Genomic DNA, 17283 nt, shown 5'->3' on the forward strand with positions numbered 1-17283 from the left:
TCATAGGTAAAACAGAATTAAATTAGGAAAAATTGGTTTAATTTATTGCCAATTAATGTAGGTTAGCATAGTGAGAAACAAATTAAAACAACATCTGCCCCATCCCTGTTTTTTTCCCAAGGCTCAACTTCACTCTTTCATTCCCTAGTCCTCTACTTCCTGCCCCCCGCCAAGCAGCACAGGGGGATGGGGGATGGCGGTTGTGGTCAGTGGGTGACAGCTCTTCTCTGCTGCTCCTTGCTCCTCACAAATCTCGCGCACCGCCCCCCCCCCCCCCCTTCCTGTGTGGGTCTCCATGGGCCACAGTTCCTTCAGGGCACATCTATCTGCTCCAGCCTGGGGTCCTCCATGGGCAGCAGTGTGGTTATTGTCTCTGGTGTGGTCCTCTCCACAGGCACCTGGAGCACATCCTCCCCTCCTTCTTCTCTTTGATGCTCACAGTATTGTTTCCCACCCTTCCCTACCCGCCCTGCCCCCTTCACCCCTTACTCTACACTCTACCTGTGCAGCATTTTGCCTTTTCCTAAAAACATTCTCCCAGAGACATGGAACAGCCCCAGTCTCTCCTCACAGAGGCCACCCTGCAGCCCCCACTGCCAGCACCTGGACACCTGCACCCCATACAGTGTGACAAAGTACCTGTAAGAAATAAGAAAACTGAGATACCCTTTCCTTTTTTAAGTTTCATCAGTCTTTGGATTTTTCTTTTGAGGATCTACTTTCATTCTTTCTTTTTAGTAACACATACAGCATCCCCATCTATTGTAATTAAGCTGTGCACTTTACATGTGCTGAAGACCTGACTCACGTGGACATGTGTTTGTTACACCTCAATATATTTGCACTCTGTATTTTTTTACTGCTCTTCTCCACAGTAGAAAGCACTAGACAATGGATGACAGATAACTGATGTATTGTCTCTCATATTAACATGGCGAAGTTCAAAAAAGGTCTCATAAAAATACTAAAGTGAATCTAATACAAGCAAAATATTTGAAGATCTATATATCATTTGCATACTGCTATGAATGTCATCTTGCTTTCTAGAAGTACTGCCTACTTCATTTATTGCTTTATTCCCGCAATAAAAACATGTATTTGTAATATCAAGTAAGAAATGAGTGAAATTTCATTCTTTGTAAATAAAATACAGAAGCTCTGACTTCCAGTTTAATTTTTCAGTGGAATATGGGTTGTAACACATCTTGGTTTAAATTACAGAACAACATTTGGAATAAAAGTTTCATGTTAATAGAACTCATAAAGATGAAGAAAATCATTGTTAATAGAACTCATAACGATGAATAAAATCAAAGCTCATCTTGCTTCCTTTGCAGGTTTTTCAGGCCAGTACTGTGAAATAAAAGTGAATGCATGTGATTCAGCTCCCTGCTTGAATGGTGCTGTCTGTCAGAATTATGTCAACGGCTATGATTGTTTTTGCCCTGAAGGTAAGTTGTTCAAAATAATTTATTTTTATTATCTTTGACAATTTTCAAAATTGCCTGCAGTCTGCAAAACATCTTGACAGATTTCAAACCCATTGTTAAGATTTTATTTCTGTGTAGGTTATTCATTCTTTTCTGGTCTCATTTGCATCTTTGTCCACCAAGGCACCCAATAAAACAAGCATCTCATTAGAATACACACAGATATACTTGCAAGCGCTACTTTTTTTCAGACAGAAGCTCATGATTTTAGCAAAGTCTGAAGGAGTGGAGAAAACACAAATGAGCAGGATGGGAAATCCACAGAAAATGTAATCAATAAACCTACAAAGATATTTTATCCTGATGTACTAACTTGCAGCTTTATGACTGAATATAGCAAGAAAATTACAATGGCCATAATAATGACTGTAATATATCTTCCATACAAAAATCTATTAGAACTTTTGCAGACAAAAATAATGTGATTTTCAGCACTTTTGGTCTGTTTCTTTAAAAAATGTACATTGCTCAGTGTTATCTGAAGTGAATGAATGAATGAGTGGTTTCAAGAAAAAAAGTACTTAAAGTAAAATGCTTTAAAAGATTTAAAATTACAGTGTCTTTCTGAAATACTTTCACAAATGGACTTCTTCTGAATATTTGTATGCTTTTTTTTAAGTTAGATTTTTAGTTAAAAATAAAGTCAAGGTTGTGATTTATAACCTGGTATTTTGTCTCTGCATTTTAAATGATCTTATATTTGTTTGATTTTTATCTTCACATAAAACTGGTTTTTAAGTATGGAGTAATGGTCAGGTGATTTCATAGCTTACAATATTTTAGGTATTTATACATTAATACAAGCATTCTAGTAATAAGTTCAGAAACTCATCAAAAATATGAAATTGCTACAAATAATTCTCATAAGTACAGCCTCTGCCATTAGCAAGCTCAAATTAGAAGCCAAAACAGATATTAGATGGCAGTTGAAAATTAAGCTTGGAAAAGATCATTCTGCTGTTTAGTCTGCCTGACCACCTTATAGAAAAATAATTCTTGGCATCCACATTGGTGATTTTGTGGCTTACTTGTTACCTGTCAGACATGGGTCTGATTAAACTCTAAATGCAAATGAGAACTGTTACTGTATATATTATTAATGAACTAAGGGTAATTCTAAAGTTTAATGACTTAGGGATCAGTGGAAATTGGTTCCATGGTCAGTTTGAGAAATTATGGGAATATGCCTTGCACTGAGGGTGCTGATAGCTTAGCATTAGTCATGGTCTTCCTGCAGCCATGGCCTGTGACAGCACTAATGATAGTCATTTTGTAGCATGACCGTGAATTAGAATACATTTACAAGAGCATAAAATGTCAGATATTGGAATGGACATTCTCCAGCAATTTCAAGTACAAAAAAACACCGTTGGACTTCTGAATTTGCTAAAGGTCACTATGACACAAGAAACAAATACAGAAAAAGTAGAGAAGTAACTATGAGAATTAAAGAGAGATTTTTAAAGCTATAGTCAAATGTCCAAATCCCAGCACCACTTGCCTTTGCCTGCAATGTTCTCAAAATGGCAGAAGATATATAGATTCTTAAGTCTCTGCTAAACAAAAAGTTCAACTAGATTAATGAAAATATTGAATCTTAAATTTGTTCTTTCAATTATTAGCTGCTTTTAAAGTATATTTGATGGTCAAATGTGTTTTCATATTAATAACAATGCAGAAAAAGCTTTTAGAAGGATCCTCCAACAAGACTTCAAGACAATTTTATTACAAGACTAAATTGCAAACAATCCATCTTGTTTTAGAAAAAGAGACCCAAAGATGTGCTTTAGAAAAGAAGGCACATATACAGCAGACTAATACATAGCTCTCTGTTTTTTTCCAACCAAGGTTTTGAAGGTCTGAACTGTGAAATCAACTTTGATGAGTGCACTTATGGCTTCTGTAAAAGCAATTCAACTTGTTTAGACTTGGTTGCAGACTACAGCTGTGTTTGTCCTCCAGGATTCACTGGTAAGATTTATTTTAAATCTGGAAAAGACATTAAATAGTTAAACTTTTTATATCCTTTTCTGAAACGAAAACAGACTTTTTAACTGCATTTTGTTCAGTGTTTTAGCATTAATAAAACTAAATTCAACTCAGTGTTCTGTTCTATTGATTATCTGCTTTAATTTCCTTATTAATATGATAAAAATTGAAAGCAGCGTGTGTGCAGTTTGATTAATTGAAGGAAAGTAAAACTGCATTTTGCCTAGAAAAAAAAAGTGTTCAGAAACACCTAGTCTATGAAAAAATAGGTGAGTAATGATAGCTATAGCTGGTGCTGTTTGTCTTCAGAAAACCATATCACAGCCATACTTGATTGAGATAGAAATGAGAATACAGTTTTAGCAGGAGGACACTTTGTTCTTTTTAAGAAAGATGCCATCAGATCCTTAACTTAAATAGCTTGTAAATTGCTTAAGTATTTGTGTGTCTAACAGGTTTAAGAAAATAGCTCTTGCATCAGGAGCAGTCTTCATGGCCCTACTTTCTGCCAGAAGCAGCTAACAGGATCATGGGGAAATCAATAAAACTGTCTTGAAAAATATGCCATCTTAACAACTAATATACTGAGATGTCAGGGACTGGAACACGCTGCCTTTCAGCTGCTGATTTCAGAGAGGCAAATGGAACAGCATTAGTCATAAGCAGTTAACAGGTAGACAAGCAGTGGCAGTCTCAGAACTTATGCACAGTTTAGTGGGTGTTGTAATAAAAAGATAAACAGATATATACAGAGAGCTCAAAATCCGTGGTTACCAATGGAGAGGAAAGAAAAAATGATAGAGATCTATTATAGAGAAATGAAAGGTTGCACATAAAGCAACAAAGGATGAGGAGACAAAATGAAGTTGGAGGTAAATAGGGTATTTCAGGTTAATAGTAACACCAGTGACATCCTGTTAAGGAGCACTTCATACATGTTTTTGTTGATGGTTAAAAACAGGCAGATGGGACATAAGGAATGTAAGATGATACACAGAGATTCAGAATCTGTCAAAGTGATCATAGGTACAGTTCCCACAGACATCTGTGATTTTGCTTGGTTTGTGCCAACCTATTCTAATATTATTCAGCATTGCAAAACTGAAATGTGCTCTATATCCTACAAGATCACATTCTCCTTTATCTTTGATAACTGGCTTTGCCGTCATAAGCTTGCATAGTAGATGCCTATTATGTGTCAATCATGAAAATAATGGAGGTAATTACAAAGTATTTGTGCACGTAAATAGAAGCATTTTTATCTTAACTTCTAAAAATAATTTTAAAAGAAGGAACTTTAAAAACATACTGCTATACTGCAAGGGTCAAAATGGAAAACATTTACCTTTTCTGTAGTAGGTTGTAGTCAGTTTGACCTAGGGAACGGAGAAAAAGCTGCTCCTTTGAAAATACAGCTACACTACTTTGGGATATGATGGAAGCCACATTAAAGAACCAGAACTGTGTGGGTGTCACCAAGGCAGCCTGGAACAGGGCATGTTCTCCTTAGAAGGAACACTTTATCCTAGATTTATACTGATGTAAACAGTTTGCCACTAATGTATCTGTTCATTCCAAGATAAAAAGGAGTCAAGATCTGTCAACAGTAAGACGGTTACCAGTGGGTTGTAGGCAGCTTTTAAGGGATACTTCGAGGTCTATGTTGAAGTCATAGAAGTTCACATGACATCATAACAGGCCATTATGAAAAGGCTCTATTTTCACCTGCCTTTCCTGTGTGAAAGACTTTTCTTCCTGAACGTGCTATTGCTCTCACTTCATACTGGCTTTTCTGTGAGACAGGACAGCTCACACAAGGAAACAAATCAGCCAGTCTACTGACTGGAATTGGAAGTGAGGATCCTCCTGATTTCACTGAATAGTATGCTCTGTGCTCACGCTATTTGTATAGAAAACGCATAGTCAGCCATTGTGGATGTCATTAGGTCTGCTGTCTCCAGGCCTTCCAACAACTGCTTCAACCTCCCTAAAAAGAATCCTTAATGCAAAATGCTGAATATGTGAGCTTCTATCTTCTAAAAAAAGCAAACAGTGATAAAAGAATATTTGATGTCCTTCTGAGTTCTAGATGTAAATGGCCCAAGAAGATCTTGTCGTAGTAACAGTGATACACTCAAAACCTTTTTAAGTGCAAAAGGAAACATAGTGTATATATAGGAATTTTCTGTTTATCCAGTTAATATTTAAGCAATGTAGAAACCCATATTATATAATGAAGTAGCAAAGCACCATTAACAGCACAGTCAAAACTGTTATACCAGAAAACTTACTAATATATACCCATTTTCTTTGGTGTTATGTTCAACTTTCCAATGTTCTTCTGGGTCCTACAGTTGACAGTTTCAGTCTTTTCAAGTAGGATTTCAAGTAGGATTGGGGGAGTTTAAGCCTTAATCATTAGTATCTTGAGCCCTTTCCCAAGAGGAAGGTGATATTCCTGGTGGGGGTTTCTTCCTCCTTAGTGAGGGTTCCAGCTGGAGTAATTTTCATACATTTTCTCATCCAGCCTGTCTCCTTCTTCTGCACCCCCACCCTAGCCCCATGCACGCAAAGGGCTATGGTTTGTCAGTCAGTGACAGTGACACCTCCACCCCAGAGGAGCCACCTCCAGAGCTGGAGCTGGAGCAGAGGAGCAGCGGTCACTGGCCTCAGTGCAGGGGTTAAACCAGTGACACCCAGCTCAGGCCATGGTGGGGCTGAGCCCCTGCACTGCCAGGTCAGGACACAACCAGGAATCCCCCTGCTGAGGGCAAAAATCGTATTTACTTGGCTACAGCTGTAAGACCTGACTACATGGAGGCACAAGTTGGAAAGTTCATCAGCAGATCTTCTAACTCCCTGTTGATCACATCTTGTATTTTCCTGATAAGAATTGATCAAGGAAGTGAAATTTGAAAAAAATCCTGTAAATATACAGGGCTGATTTCTTCTTTGCAGTTTTTTTTTCAAACACATTTTTGTTTTCCTAGCATGTTAAAAGGCATTTCCAAATAAAGTTTAGCTTTAGCATCCAAGCTTCTTGGGTACATAAACTGTCTCCGGTCTAGTTGTTTGCTTGCCTTGCTGTTTGCTATCTCTGTGCCTGGCAGCATCACTCTATTTTGGTGTTGCACACCTTGTGCATGAATGCTTTCTTGGAAGGACAGTGTTGGACAGGAGGGAGACAGCTGTCCGTTTGAATGGCCTTGGCTGTGGTGCTCCACAGGCAGTGGAACTTGTTCCTTCCCTGGGAGCAAAGCTGGGAAGAGGTGATACCATGCATCCAGCAGGGAGCAGGCCTGGATGGAGGGAGCATGACAGGCACACCCAAAACACCTGACAGAGTCCTGAGAGGAGCAGGGAGTCTTGCTGGCAGCTTTGCAACTTGATGCATGGAGGTGCCTTTACTCTGAGCAAGCTAGGCAGGCAGAGAGAAGCAGCTCCTGAGAAAGAGAAGGCTTTCTCTCTCTATGTCACATAAATCGAAGCTCGCTCTCAGATGCCCTCCTCTGGGAGCTGGCATACAGAGGACCACTGTAATTATCCCATAGTAAAGAGCTACCGCACAAGTGGACAGATGGCAGCACTGCCACTTCCTTCCCTCACAATGTTTTGTTCAATTTTGCCAGTTAGAGGGTTTCAAGAGTGTCTGGCAGTTGAGATAAATAAAGGCAGCCCAGGTCTGTTAACCTGGCAGGCTTCAAAAATTAGAAAAAGACTTGCTAATTCTGGGCTTTATCAGAACCTGAAGATAGGTGAAGTAGGGAATTTTAATATCAAACTGTAGGACACCCTTAGTACCTTAAGTAGTAGATACCATCAATCAAAGCATCAATCTGGTGGGCTGGTATTGAATTCACCAGTGATACAGAAGGATGAGGCAATTTTATGAATGGTCAGTTACTGACCATTTTCATTATTTGGTTGGATTTTCCCTAGTAATGTAAGTAACTGGAACCCAAGAATTTTCTAAGTGGATGTTCAGGGATGAGAAGGCATGATTGTTTTAATTAATTTAATTAATTAAACACTCAAATACGTGACAGGATTACATTTTGTCCATTGTAAATCCTTTGCCTATTTTGAATTTTAGAAGATATTATTGATCAAATGTACTTTAAAACTGTGCACATGTGCTCAAGTGTAGAAGTGATTCCTACACTAATAAGGCGACACCAGTGAACACTGTGTAGAAAAAACATGATTCCAGAGTGATTTTTATTTTAGCACTTAACACTGAATTTTGTTGTAGTTTATATGCATGAGATCCTTAATCTGACTTTCTCATACCATGGTCCATATGAATTCTTCATGTGTAACATGGTCCTTGTTTTAGGTTTTGCCTGTGTCTCATTCATGTTTATCATTATCATGAGTCAGTATGAATCAACAGGCAAAATCTGCTATCAGTTATCTGTTGACTTAATAAGTAGGATTTACACAGCACACTAAATAAATTTGCAAGTTCTTTAATATGCTTTCTGAAGATCTTTTTATATAATTTCTTTTGGCATGTCTAACCCTATGTGCTTTAAAATCCTGTAGTAGCTATTGTGGCTAAACAAGTGGTCCCCGCAACACTGAACATCTAAAACCCAAAATTATAAATGGATGTGCAGTGTCTTCTAGATCAACTCACTCCATCATGAGGCAAAAGGTGACACCTTTTACTGTGCTTTCAAAAATATTTTACCGTGCATTCTTTTTCTACAGTTTTCTAAGCTTTGTTTTCAGTCAGTCTGCAAAAGCTGTTCTATTTTAGGCAGCTTTTGGCTGACCCAGATGTTTTTAGTTAGTATCAGGACCACTGCACAGTTTAAAATCATCAAGTTACACCATCCTCTGTTCTGCACTAATCATCTTCAGTCCTGTCCTCAACGATTCAAAGGCAAGAACTGGCCTGAGAAATTTATTGATACTTACCCATCTTCAGAGTCAGTAGCAGATACTCAGTCTCTCTTGCATCTCATGCATCAGATTATTGTTCCATGTCAATGGCCTTTACCGAGCAGCCCAGAAGCCAGGTATTCTCTTCTCTTGTGTCCCCTAAGGACCCAGTTTATGTAAACATGACTGTGCCTGATGTCTAGTCAAAGCCTAAGGTTTTTCAAACCAACCCCAAACCTGGAAGCTGCAGACTGAAGCTGGGGGGATGGTTCCCCTGGCTTCTGGCCAGCAGAACTCTGGCTCACAGTGGGGCCATGGTGGCATGAGAGCAAAAGACTGCTGGCCTTTCCCCCTGCTCAGCTGGGGCAGTGCCGATGGGATGCTGGTTTTCAGAAATGCTCCAGAAAGCGGGCTGCCAAGGGCAAGCTTCCTACCGCTGGGCACGCAGACCTAATGTACTGGAAAATAAACACTATTTATGCATACATGGAAATGTATTCAATAAGTATTTCTGTGGTTATTAGAGAACGTTTATTGTCACGTCATGTGTAAGTGTACCTGCTTCCCCTGGAAGGAATTCAGGTTAGAACGCTAAGTGGAAAAAAAAAAAAGATCAGTAGAGTGCAGAAAATTCTGCTTAAGTTTCATCATGCTGCAAATTACATTACATAAGGATTTTTATAAACTAATACATAAAAACTATTGAATTGCATGAAAGAAAAACAAATCAATTATAATTCAGTAGCAATGTTTTTCCAGTCACCTAAAAAATAAGCAAAGTCTCCTCCGCTTTTTTTTTTTTTTTTTTTTTTTTGGGGGGGGGGGGATGGAGATGGGGTGAGAAATCAAATGGTACATTTCTTCATTTCTTCAGTAGTTTTCTGTCTGCAAATATGGAACATGATTTTTTTTTCCTGTAGAAGGTGAATAGTAACATTTTGAAACATCTGAAAAAGATAAGCTAAATCTTCAAACAAAAATTTAATTAACTTATATGGGATTTATTTTATCATTGTTCTACTGGTGGAGTAATGAGATTATTTTTGTACCTAACTTTTTCCTCTTTATTTTAGATATAATGTTTTGGGTTTTTTTCAATAGTTACGTCACTTGTCATGCATAATATAGTGTATATAGAACATACAGGAATATATTTCTGGGTGTGACTGTGTATTTAATTAATTTTAGATAAATTGGAACACAATCATTTAATATGAATAGGTTTGGGTTTTAATAAAAAAATGTTGTCAGTTGCTGGAAGATCCTAATCAAATAAAAAATGAAAAGCATGAAAAGCAATCATGTCTAGAAAAGCTCATACAGTGATTAAAGTACACACAGAAGACTCTGGAAAATATGTTTGAAATTCTTAGTCTTCCTAAGTTACTGTGGGAAATCAACCACATTTTTCCTTAACTCCATATTTTTCCCACAAACTATTTCTTTTCTCTTGTTCTTTGCATGTGTCTTCTATTCATGTTCTAAGCAGTTAAGATCATGGATGCCATCATGCTATGAACAGTAATATGCCAGAAGAGTGAGCACAATTTTACTTTTTACATCTGAGTGCACCTGTAGACATAACATATGGATATCAAGACAGAATTTCCAACTGCATCAAGATTTTTATTATAACTGCCTCAATTAACTTGTTAGGACTAAACTTACTTTTATGACAAGAGCAATCAGTGAATTAACGCTGACAAAAGAAAATCTGCCTCCAGCCAGCTTCTCCAGTGCATATTTTCCATCCCTCCCAGATAGTTTGTTAATGAAGTTGAGAAACAGAAGCGGCATCTTACATAAGAATGTTTTTTTCTAGGTTTTTTTTTATAGCAGCCAGTTCCTCTTCTGAAAAAAAATCCACTGAATCATTGATGTTGGAGAAAGTCTGTCATTCAACACTGCCTTTGCAATACTAGCTAGCATTGTACCAGGGGTTTTGATACTAAATTATGTATAGTGAAACAATTTACCTTTGGGTACCCTTTTCTTTGACTAAGTCATACTACAAAAGGCATGAGACTATTAGTTTTAGTATGACTGCACTAAGTAGTACCCATATTTGATGCCATCTTCAGTATGTTGTTGACTACACTCTTCGGCCTTTTCCTTTCCCCTGATTTTTATTTTTTTTTTACACCTTTCTTTTCCTCAGTTCTGTAATTCCTTATAACTGACTTTTCTGTATTTGAGACATTTTACATATGTTAGGCATTTGTTCTTTGTCCATTTTTTATCCTTAAAACTGTTTTTGCCCAGATTCTGTGTTTGCTTCACTACCAGTAACTGGCCACAGGTGAGCTATTAATAACCTTGGAGTCCCCAGTACCATCCTACAAATGCAGCTCCAAGCCCTCTGCTCCTGCCCCTGTACCCTTTTGCGCTGCAACGTGGCTCTAGGGTCATAATTAGTTCATTCTATACAGCGTAACTGCTTATTCCTGTCCACGTCTTATTAACAATAAGCATAACGTGACACAATTTACAAAATTAAGGAAGACTAAAACAAATGAAGCGAGATCTACCTGGCCACTAGACAAGTCCTGAGGCCTCTGCTGTTGGCTTGACAGCAGCTCTGCAGCCTGACACTAGCAATGGTGGTGCTGTACCTACTGGGCTGCAGGGCTACAGTGTGATAGCAGGGACGTTACCCCACAGCTTAACTCACTTCACTGAAACAGTAAGTTGACTAGATAATACTGCTTGCCCGGATCTGAGGAGTCTTGAGGAACAAGGGGGGAAAGTGCTAAATGAAAAGTGATGCTTTTAGAACTGTTTATACACTTTTTATAAGATTTTTTTTTTTCCTTGGCACTTTTGCAGTCAGGCAAGAGACAGAACTGCATAGCAGCAAAGCAGCACCTGACAGCCAGTTTTCCTAGGAACCTCCAGAACCTCCAAGGACAGCACATTCACATTTCACATGATGACAATGATTCTACAGAGCCCAGCTGCCTTGGGGTGGGCTACTGCTGTCACAGAAATATCTGGCTCACAAAATTGTCTTGATGGTTTCCCCAGAAAGCCCCATAGAAGGCTACAGGATAAGCAAATTTATTCTGGAAGTCTTGTAACAACCCATAGATTGCTGGATGTATGCTCTACATTAGGTCTGTATACCAGAAGGCAGTTAATTGCCCATTAACCACCTTGTACTGAACCTAATTACTTAGTTTTGATTAAAGCACACAATGAATCCAAAAGCATTCAATCCTGATTTGAATGCATGAAAAGAAGTCAGAATTTCACTGGCATTTTTTTCTAGTGGTAATCACCATCATTTAGAAGTTTATATTAAATATTTTATTTAAATTTTTGTCTTCAACTTGGAGCTATTGCATCTCATTACCTTTTCTACACAAAATGCAAGTGTCTTTTGCTAACCAAGTATTTTCTCTTTGTAAAGACACTTATACACTGTAATCAAGTCACTTCTTGTTTTTGTTTGTTCTAAATGAAACAGATGGAGCTCTTTAAGCCTTTGCCGACAGCGTGCTTTCTTCAGTTGTTGAGTAAATAGTGTAGCTTTTCCTGCATCCTTCCCACTTATTTTTAAATATGGAACATTGTAGTCAATGTTTAATGTAGAGGTGTTTTACACATCAATATTCTTTCTTGTTTTTTTTTTAAATACATCTGAGAATATTTTTTTTTCTCACAGCACTGCAATAGGGCTTACATGCTGAGGTGTTCAACAGTCCTTTTCAGATCCCTTTTGTTGTCCCCTCACATAGGGTTCAGCTGCAGTTAGTAGCTATGACCTATGTATCTTTTCCTTTGCTTGTATCTGGCAGCTGCAAGTGACCAGAAATGACCTGCAGGACATTGAAAAATGTACTTTTTAACTAAACAAAAGTTATCACAACATTTCAGTTAGTGCATGTGCTGGCTCTCCTGCAGAAGGGAGATACAGGAATGGAAGTCAGTGGAAATGCAGAGTCTGTTTAAAAGTCAGTGTTGAAATAATAGAGTAAGGGCTTTTCACATTCACCTACCAAAAAAGAGGCTCAGGGAAATATGAAATGGCTCATTTGTCTCATGATGATTTTCTCATGAGAAAGGCTAGAGGGGTGAATATAGGTTGAATGTGCCAAAAGCTGTACTGCTCTCTTTGTAAGAGTAGGACTTTCCATCTATCCCTCTGTATTTTTAACCATGTTCATTTATGGTGCACATGAAGAATGTGTTTGCCTCTGCCTTCTAGTGATAATATTTTTATCCTCTGCTTTTCTTGCCTACCACATGCTTGGACTCACCTCTGTCTTATCTAATACAGGAATGTGTTTTGATGGAGAGACAAAGTGAAGACAGGTTTGGATAGAAGCAGTAGGTTCCAAAGTGGGAGCTCTGATACCACACACCAAGTAACTTAAGACCTTTAGTCTGCCAGGAGGCAAACTCACTACATGAACATAAAACCCTTTGGACCTTCTTCAGTGTTATAAATGGTGTGTATGCCCTGTAAATAATCATAACACTACAGCAAAACACTAAAGATCATCTAGTCCACCTTCATCACAGCAGAAAACATATACTATACTATGTCATTTTCTCACTTGTATTTGTCTTACCTTAAAGAAATCCAACACCATTCCCTGTTTTCCTCAGGCAATCTTTCCAGTGTGATATTATGCTAATCATTAGTTCCTTACTATTTAATCTGACTTTCACTGCAGTTTAAATGCATTACTTTTTACCCTGTCTGCTATGAACACAGAGAACTAAAGATATTTGCAAAAGCTTGTTCTTATTTTATGATGGTCATCACATTTCTATTCAAATCTTCCTTGTTTACACTTTACAGACCCATTCCTTTTCTTTATCCTAAGATAAACGTATCAGGTTTTCAAGTACTGTCATTCCTATCATGCTTGTCTGGACTGTCTCCACGTGGCCCACATTTTTCTTGAATGCAGCTCACAGCACTGTGCAAAGCACTCCAAATGCAGCTTTCCTCCAGCTAGATGAGAATGGAAGCATTATTTTATGCTTCTGACGGGCTATGTTCCTTTTTATTTATCCCAGCACATCAACTGACTTGATGACAAAATTCTGGAATTTGTTCCTACTTAAGTTGTGATCGATTTGCTGTATTGTGATATCTTCTACTTGTTCCGATTGCGTAACATTTGTCATTTCAAACTCCAATTTGTACAAATTTATGAAGAACTCTAATCCTGTCCTCCAATGTATCTTTTTGTGTTGCCACCAGTAATCTTACTCTGTTGTCTGCCTTCCAGGCTGTTTTCGAAAAAACTTTAGTAGAACTAGACGGACAGTAGACTTCTTTCAAAATCTGTGCAATTCATTCATCCATTTTGGTAGTAAAACCACTGCTAACCCAATGTATGAATATGGCTTTCCAACATTTTTTACTCATCTGATAATATTTTCTTGTAGTTCGTATCTAGTCCAATTATCAGGATTTCACATGATAGCAGCAGAAATATTAGTGAAATCAGGGAGTATGACATGCTACTTTTTTTTTTTTACTTTTTTTTTAATCCACAAGGCCTGTAACTCTAGTGCAGAAGGGAACTGGTTTGCTTATATATGGATCAGGTTTTATAAATAATTTTATATTTATAGGCTCTTACAAGTTATCAGTGTAGTAACTTTTCCCCATAATTTCTCCAGGAAATGAAATTACACAAATGGATCTATAATTTCACTGCTCTGTCTTTTACTCCTTTTTAAAGGCTGAGTTTATTGGTCTTTTACTCTTTTTTAAAGGCTGAGTTTATTGAGTCTTCAGGTACTTTACCTATCTTCCACAAGTTCACAAAGAAAACTACTGAGTTTTTGAACAGCTAGTACCCAAGGCTGAAGATCATCAGACTAGCATATCTGAACATCTAACTCATCTGACAATTCTCCAGCCTGCCTTCTCTGTTCAGCACTGAAGTTTTGCTCTTTAATCACAGGTATCAATTATGATAATGATCTGCTTGCTGCTGGCCTTTCTACTGATGATTGTAGCAAAAGAAACATTGAATAATTTGGCATGATTACCATTATCAGAAGCCATCCTTCTCCATTAAATAAACCATACCTTTCCTTCATGTTCAATACAGTGTGATTTCTTGTTACCCTGACCATCCCATGATACCTCCATCTTATTCAGTGCCTTTGCTGGTCTGATTTCCTGCCTACACACTTACACTGTACTTAGGTTATTCTTAGCAACTCGACCCATTTTTTGTTAGTTGGGCATTTTCATCCTTTGAAAACCAGGAAGTGGCCAGTTTGTCTCCTAATACTCAATGTCTTTCTCCCCAAAAAAGAAGATAATTTGTCCTGGTGTACTTAAAGCAAGCAGCAACTTTCTTAATTACCTTTTTACTTTAGTTCAGCCTCTCATCAGGTTTTACATTAAAAAAATTTCTGCATTCTTTACAATTTTTCTGAATTCCTTTGTTATTATTTTGTTCAATCCCGTCATCTCCTTTCTCATGGATCTTGATTGCTCTCAGCCAAGTTACTGACATTCCTTTCTTCATATTCAGAGACCACTTTTCCCTTTTGCTTAGAATCAAATCCCAGAAAACCTGTTTGTAGTTGCCTTTTCCACTATTGCATGAAAAATTTTCCAACAGCACATTCAAAAATCTTTGTGTTTTTTAATAATGATTTCTTTCCAAAATGACAATTTGGGAGGTAAAAGGACTCAAAGTCCTGTGTGTTCAAGGATTCTGGTAGTTGTTTATTTATTTAGATAAGTTTAAAAAAAAAAAAAAAAGCAAAACAAAACAAAAACACAACAAAACCCAAAGTAAAAAAATCTCAGCTTTCATTCAACTGGTTTTACTAGATTTTTGATCTGTAGTGAATCATAAAATACAGGAAATTACCTATGAGTGTGCAATACTTCCCACTTACTTTTTAAGTCTTACCTGGATTCTATGATTATCCTTTTCTAGAAGCTTCATCTTCCTTCCCCTTAAAGGCTCTTCTAAATAATTGTTTTAGAGAAACAGTACAAAGAAGGGGTTTTTATCCTTCCCCTATCTTTTCGTCACTTTCTCTCCTACCCATTGGATTTGATTTTTACACAGATTCTATTTTTACCTGTGTAGCTCAAAGAACATCATACAGTTAAGGAAGACATAACTGCTGGGTGACACCATCTGCCAGCCATGCATATATTGCTGGAATTAATCTACAATTGTCTGAGCTCTGGTCATCCAAGGGGGAACCAAAGAAAGCCCACATGATCCTTTAATTCAGGAGCCCCTTAGACTGAAATTCCTGGGAGCCATCACCTACCTGGTATATCTGATTTGAGTGATACAAGGATCCTTCCTTTGCTTTCTGCATAGAATACCAGCAACCATTCTGCTCACTCACACCAGTGTCAGCTACAGTTTTCCCTCTCTATTACTGGATTAGCTTATGGTATTCATGGGAGCTCTTAATTGCTATAGGTGTCCCTCGATTTTGGGTCCATTTTGGATCAGAAAGAACCCAGTATAATTTATACCAGACTAATGCTTACTATAAACGAATGCAGCACACAGTAGAAAGATGAGGGACTGTTGATTTTCTGTTGATTGGGATACCCAAGGATTTAATTGTTTGCACAAAGCACCTATTATATTGTCTTGTAAATGTTCTCCACTATAGGTCTTCTATATGTTCTCCTATATTTTGTTTCAGATTTGAATTAAATTGAATTACAGCTCAATTAAATCTCTTTAATAGCAGAAAAAAATGAAGAAATAGTTGAATGAATTTGTGGTTTTCTGTTGGGATCTGATAAATGGCTTCATCTAAATATGGAAGAAACTTTGAGAAATGTTTTTACTTTATTGTTACTAAGGTTATTAGATCTCTAAAATAGTTTATAAAATGTGGCATATAATTCTAGTAATTATGATGTTGAGATGTAATGCTAGAATACACAAAGAATGTATTTGCAACTGTATCTCATACGTATTTAAAATTTAATTTGTAAACTATCAGCTATGATCTGTGAATAACTCTAGTTTTAAAGCTGTCAAACAGAAATAGTGTTTCCAACCTGGAAAAGTTAAATTATGCAGTTGTCAGTTGCACTACGAAGTAGCTTTTCTAGTTTCCCAAACCCAGTATGATTTATAGTTTTAATGTTTAATTTTCTTTTCTGTCAGACAAAAACTGTTCCACGGATATTGATGAATGTTCTTCCAAGCCCTGCAAAAATGGAGGCCGTTGTCATGATTTGATTGGTGAATTTTACTGTAGCTGTTTACCAGGTAAGAAGTCAGGTGATATTTAGGTGAAAAGTGGGATTCAAGAAAGAAATAGAGTTTTTATAAGCACACAGCTAACTAGTCATTTATTTTTGCTTGAAAAGTGAGAAGGATCAAGCAGGTATTCTTTAAGCATTTCCTACAATTGCTATATGGCCAGCATCAGCAGAACTTGTTTTCAAAATCTGACTTGTGTACCAGAAGTCCTGCCTTGCAAAGTGATGCATCAAGAGTCTTACAAATCAGTCAACACTGTCAGTAGTATTCACCCCAGAATCTTTGATGAATTCTGAATTTCTAACTCTTCACAAAAATTAATTTTCTTCCTTTCATGAACATAAAGGATTTCGTTCCCATCTTTTCTATTAGCAAAAGTTGCTTTTTAAGTTTCTTATGACATGCTGAAGAAAAAAAAAAAAAAAAACCAAACAGGAAGAATTTATACAATAGTTACCGTAAGGGTTGCTGTGGTGGGTTGACCCTGCCTAAACGCCAGGTGTCCACCAAATCCATTCTATCACTCCTCTCCTTAGCTGGGCAGGGGAGAGAAAATATAACAAAAGGCTCCTGGGTCAAGATGAGGACAGGGAGAGATCACTCACCAATTACTGTCATGGTCAAAACAGACCCAACTTAGAAAAATTAGTTTAATGTTATTACCAATCAGAATCAGTGTAGGTTTA

The 17283-nt window shown here is 37.4% G+C and overlaps 1 protein-coding gene across 5 annotated transcripts in view; it reads left to right on the forward strand.

Moving 5' to 3' along the window:
- The window catches only part of EYS (eyes shut homolog), a 1034174-nt gene that overhangs the window by 386308 nt on the left and 630583 nt on the right, over positions 1 to 17283 (forward strand). For all 5 annotated transcript variants that reach the window (XM_080388797.1, XM_080388796.1, XM_080388798.1 and 2 more), the window contains 3 exons: positions 1338 to 1451; positions 3339 to 3461; positions 16499 to 16603. In XM_080388797.1, the coding sequence (XP_080244923.1) occupies positions 1338 to 1451; positions 3339 to 3461; positions 16499 to 16603 (342 nt within the window). The remainder of the gene's footprint in view (positions 1 to 1337; positions 1452 to 3338; positions 3462 to 16498; positions 16604 to 17283) is intronic.

This window comes from Falco punctatus, assembly GCF_963210335.1.
Source record: "Falco punctatus genome assembly, chromosome: 5".
Classification (NCBI taxonomy): Eukaryota; Metazoa; Chordata; class Aves; order Falconiformes; family Falconidae; genus Falco; species Falco punctatus.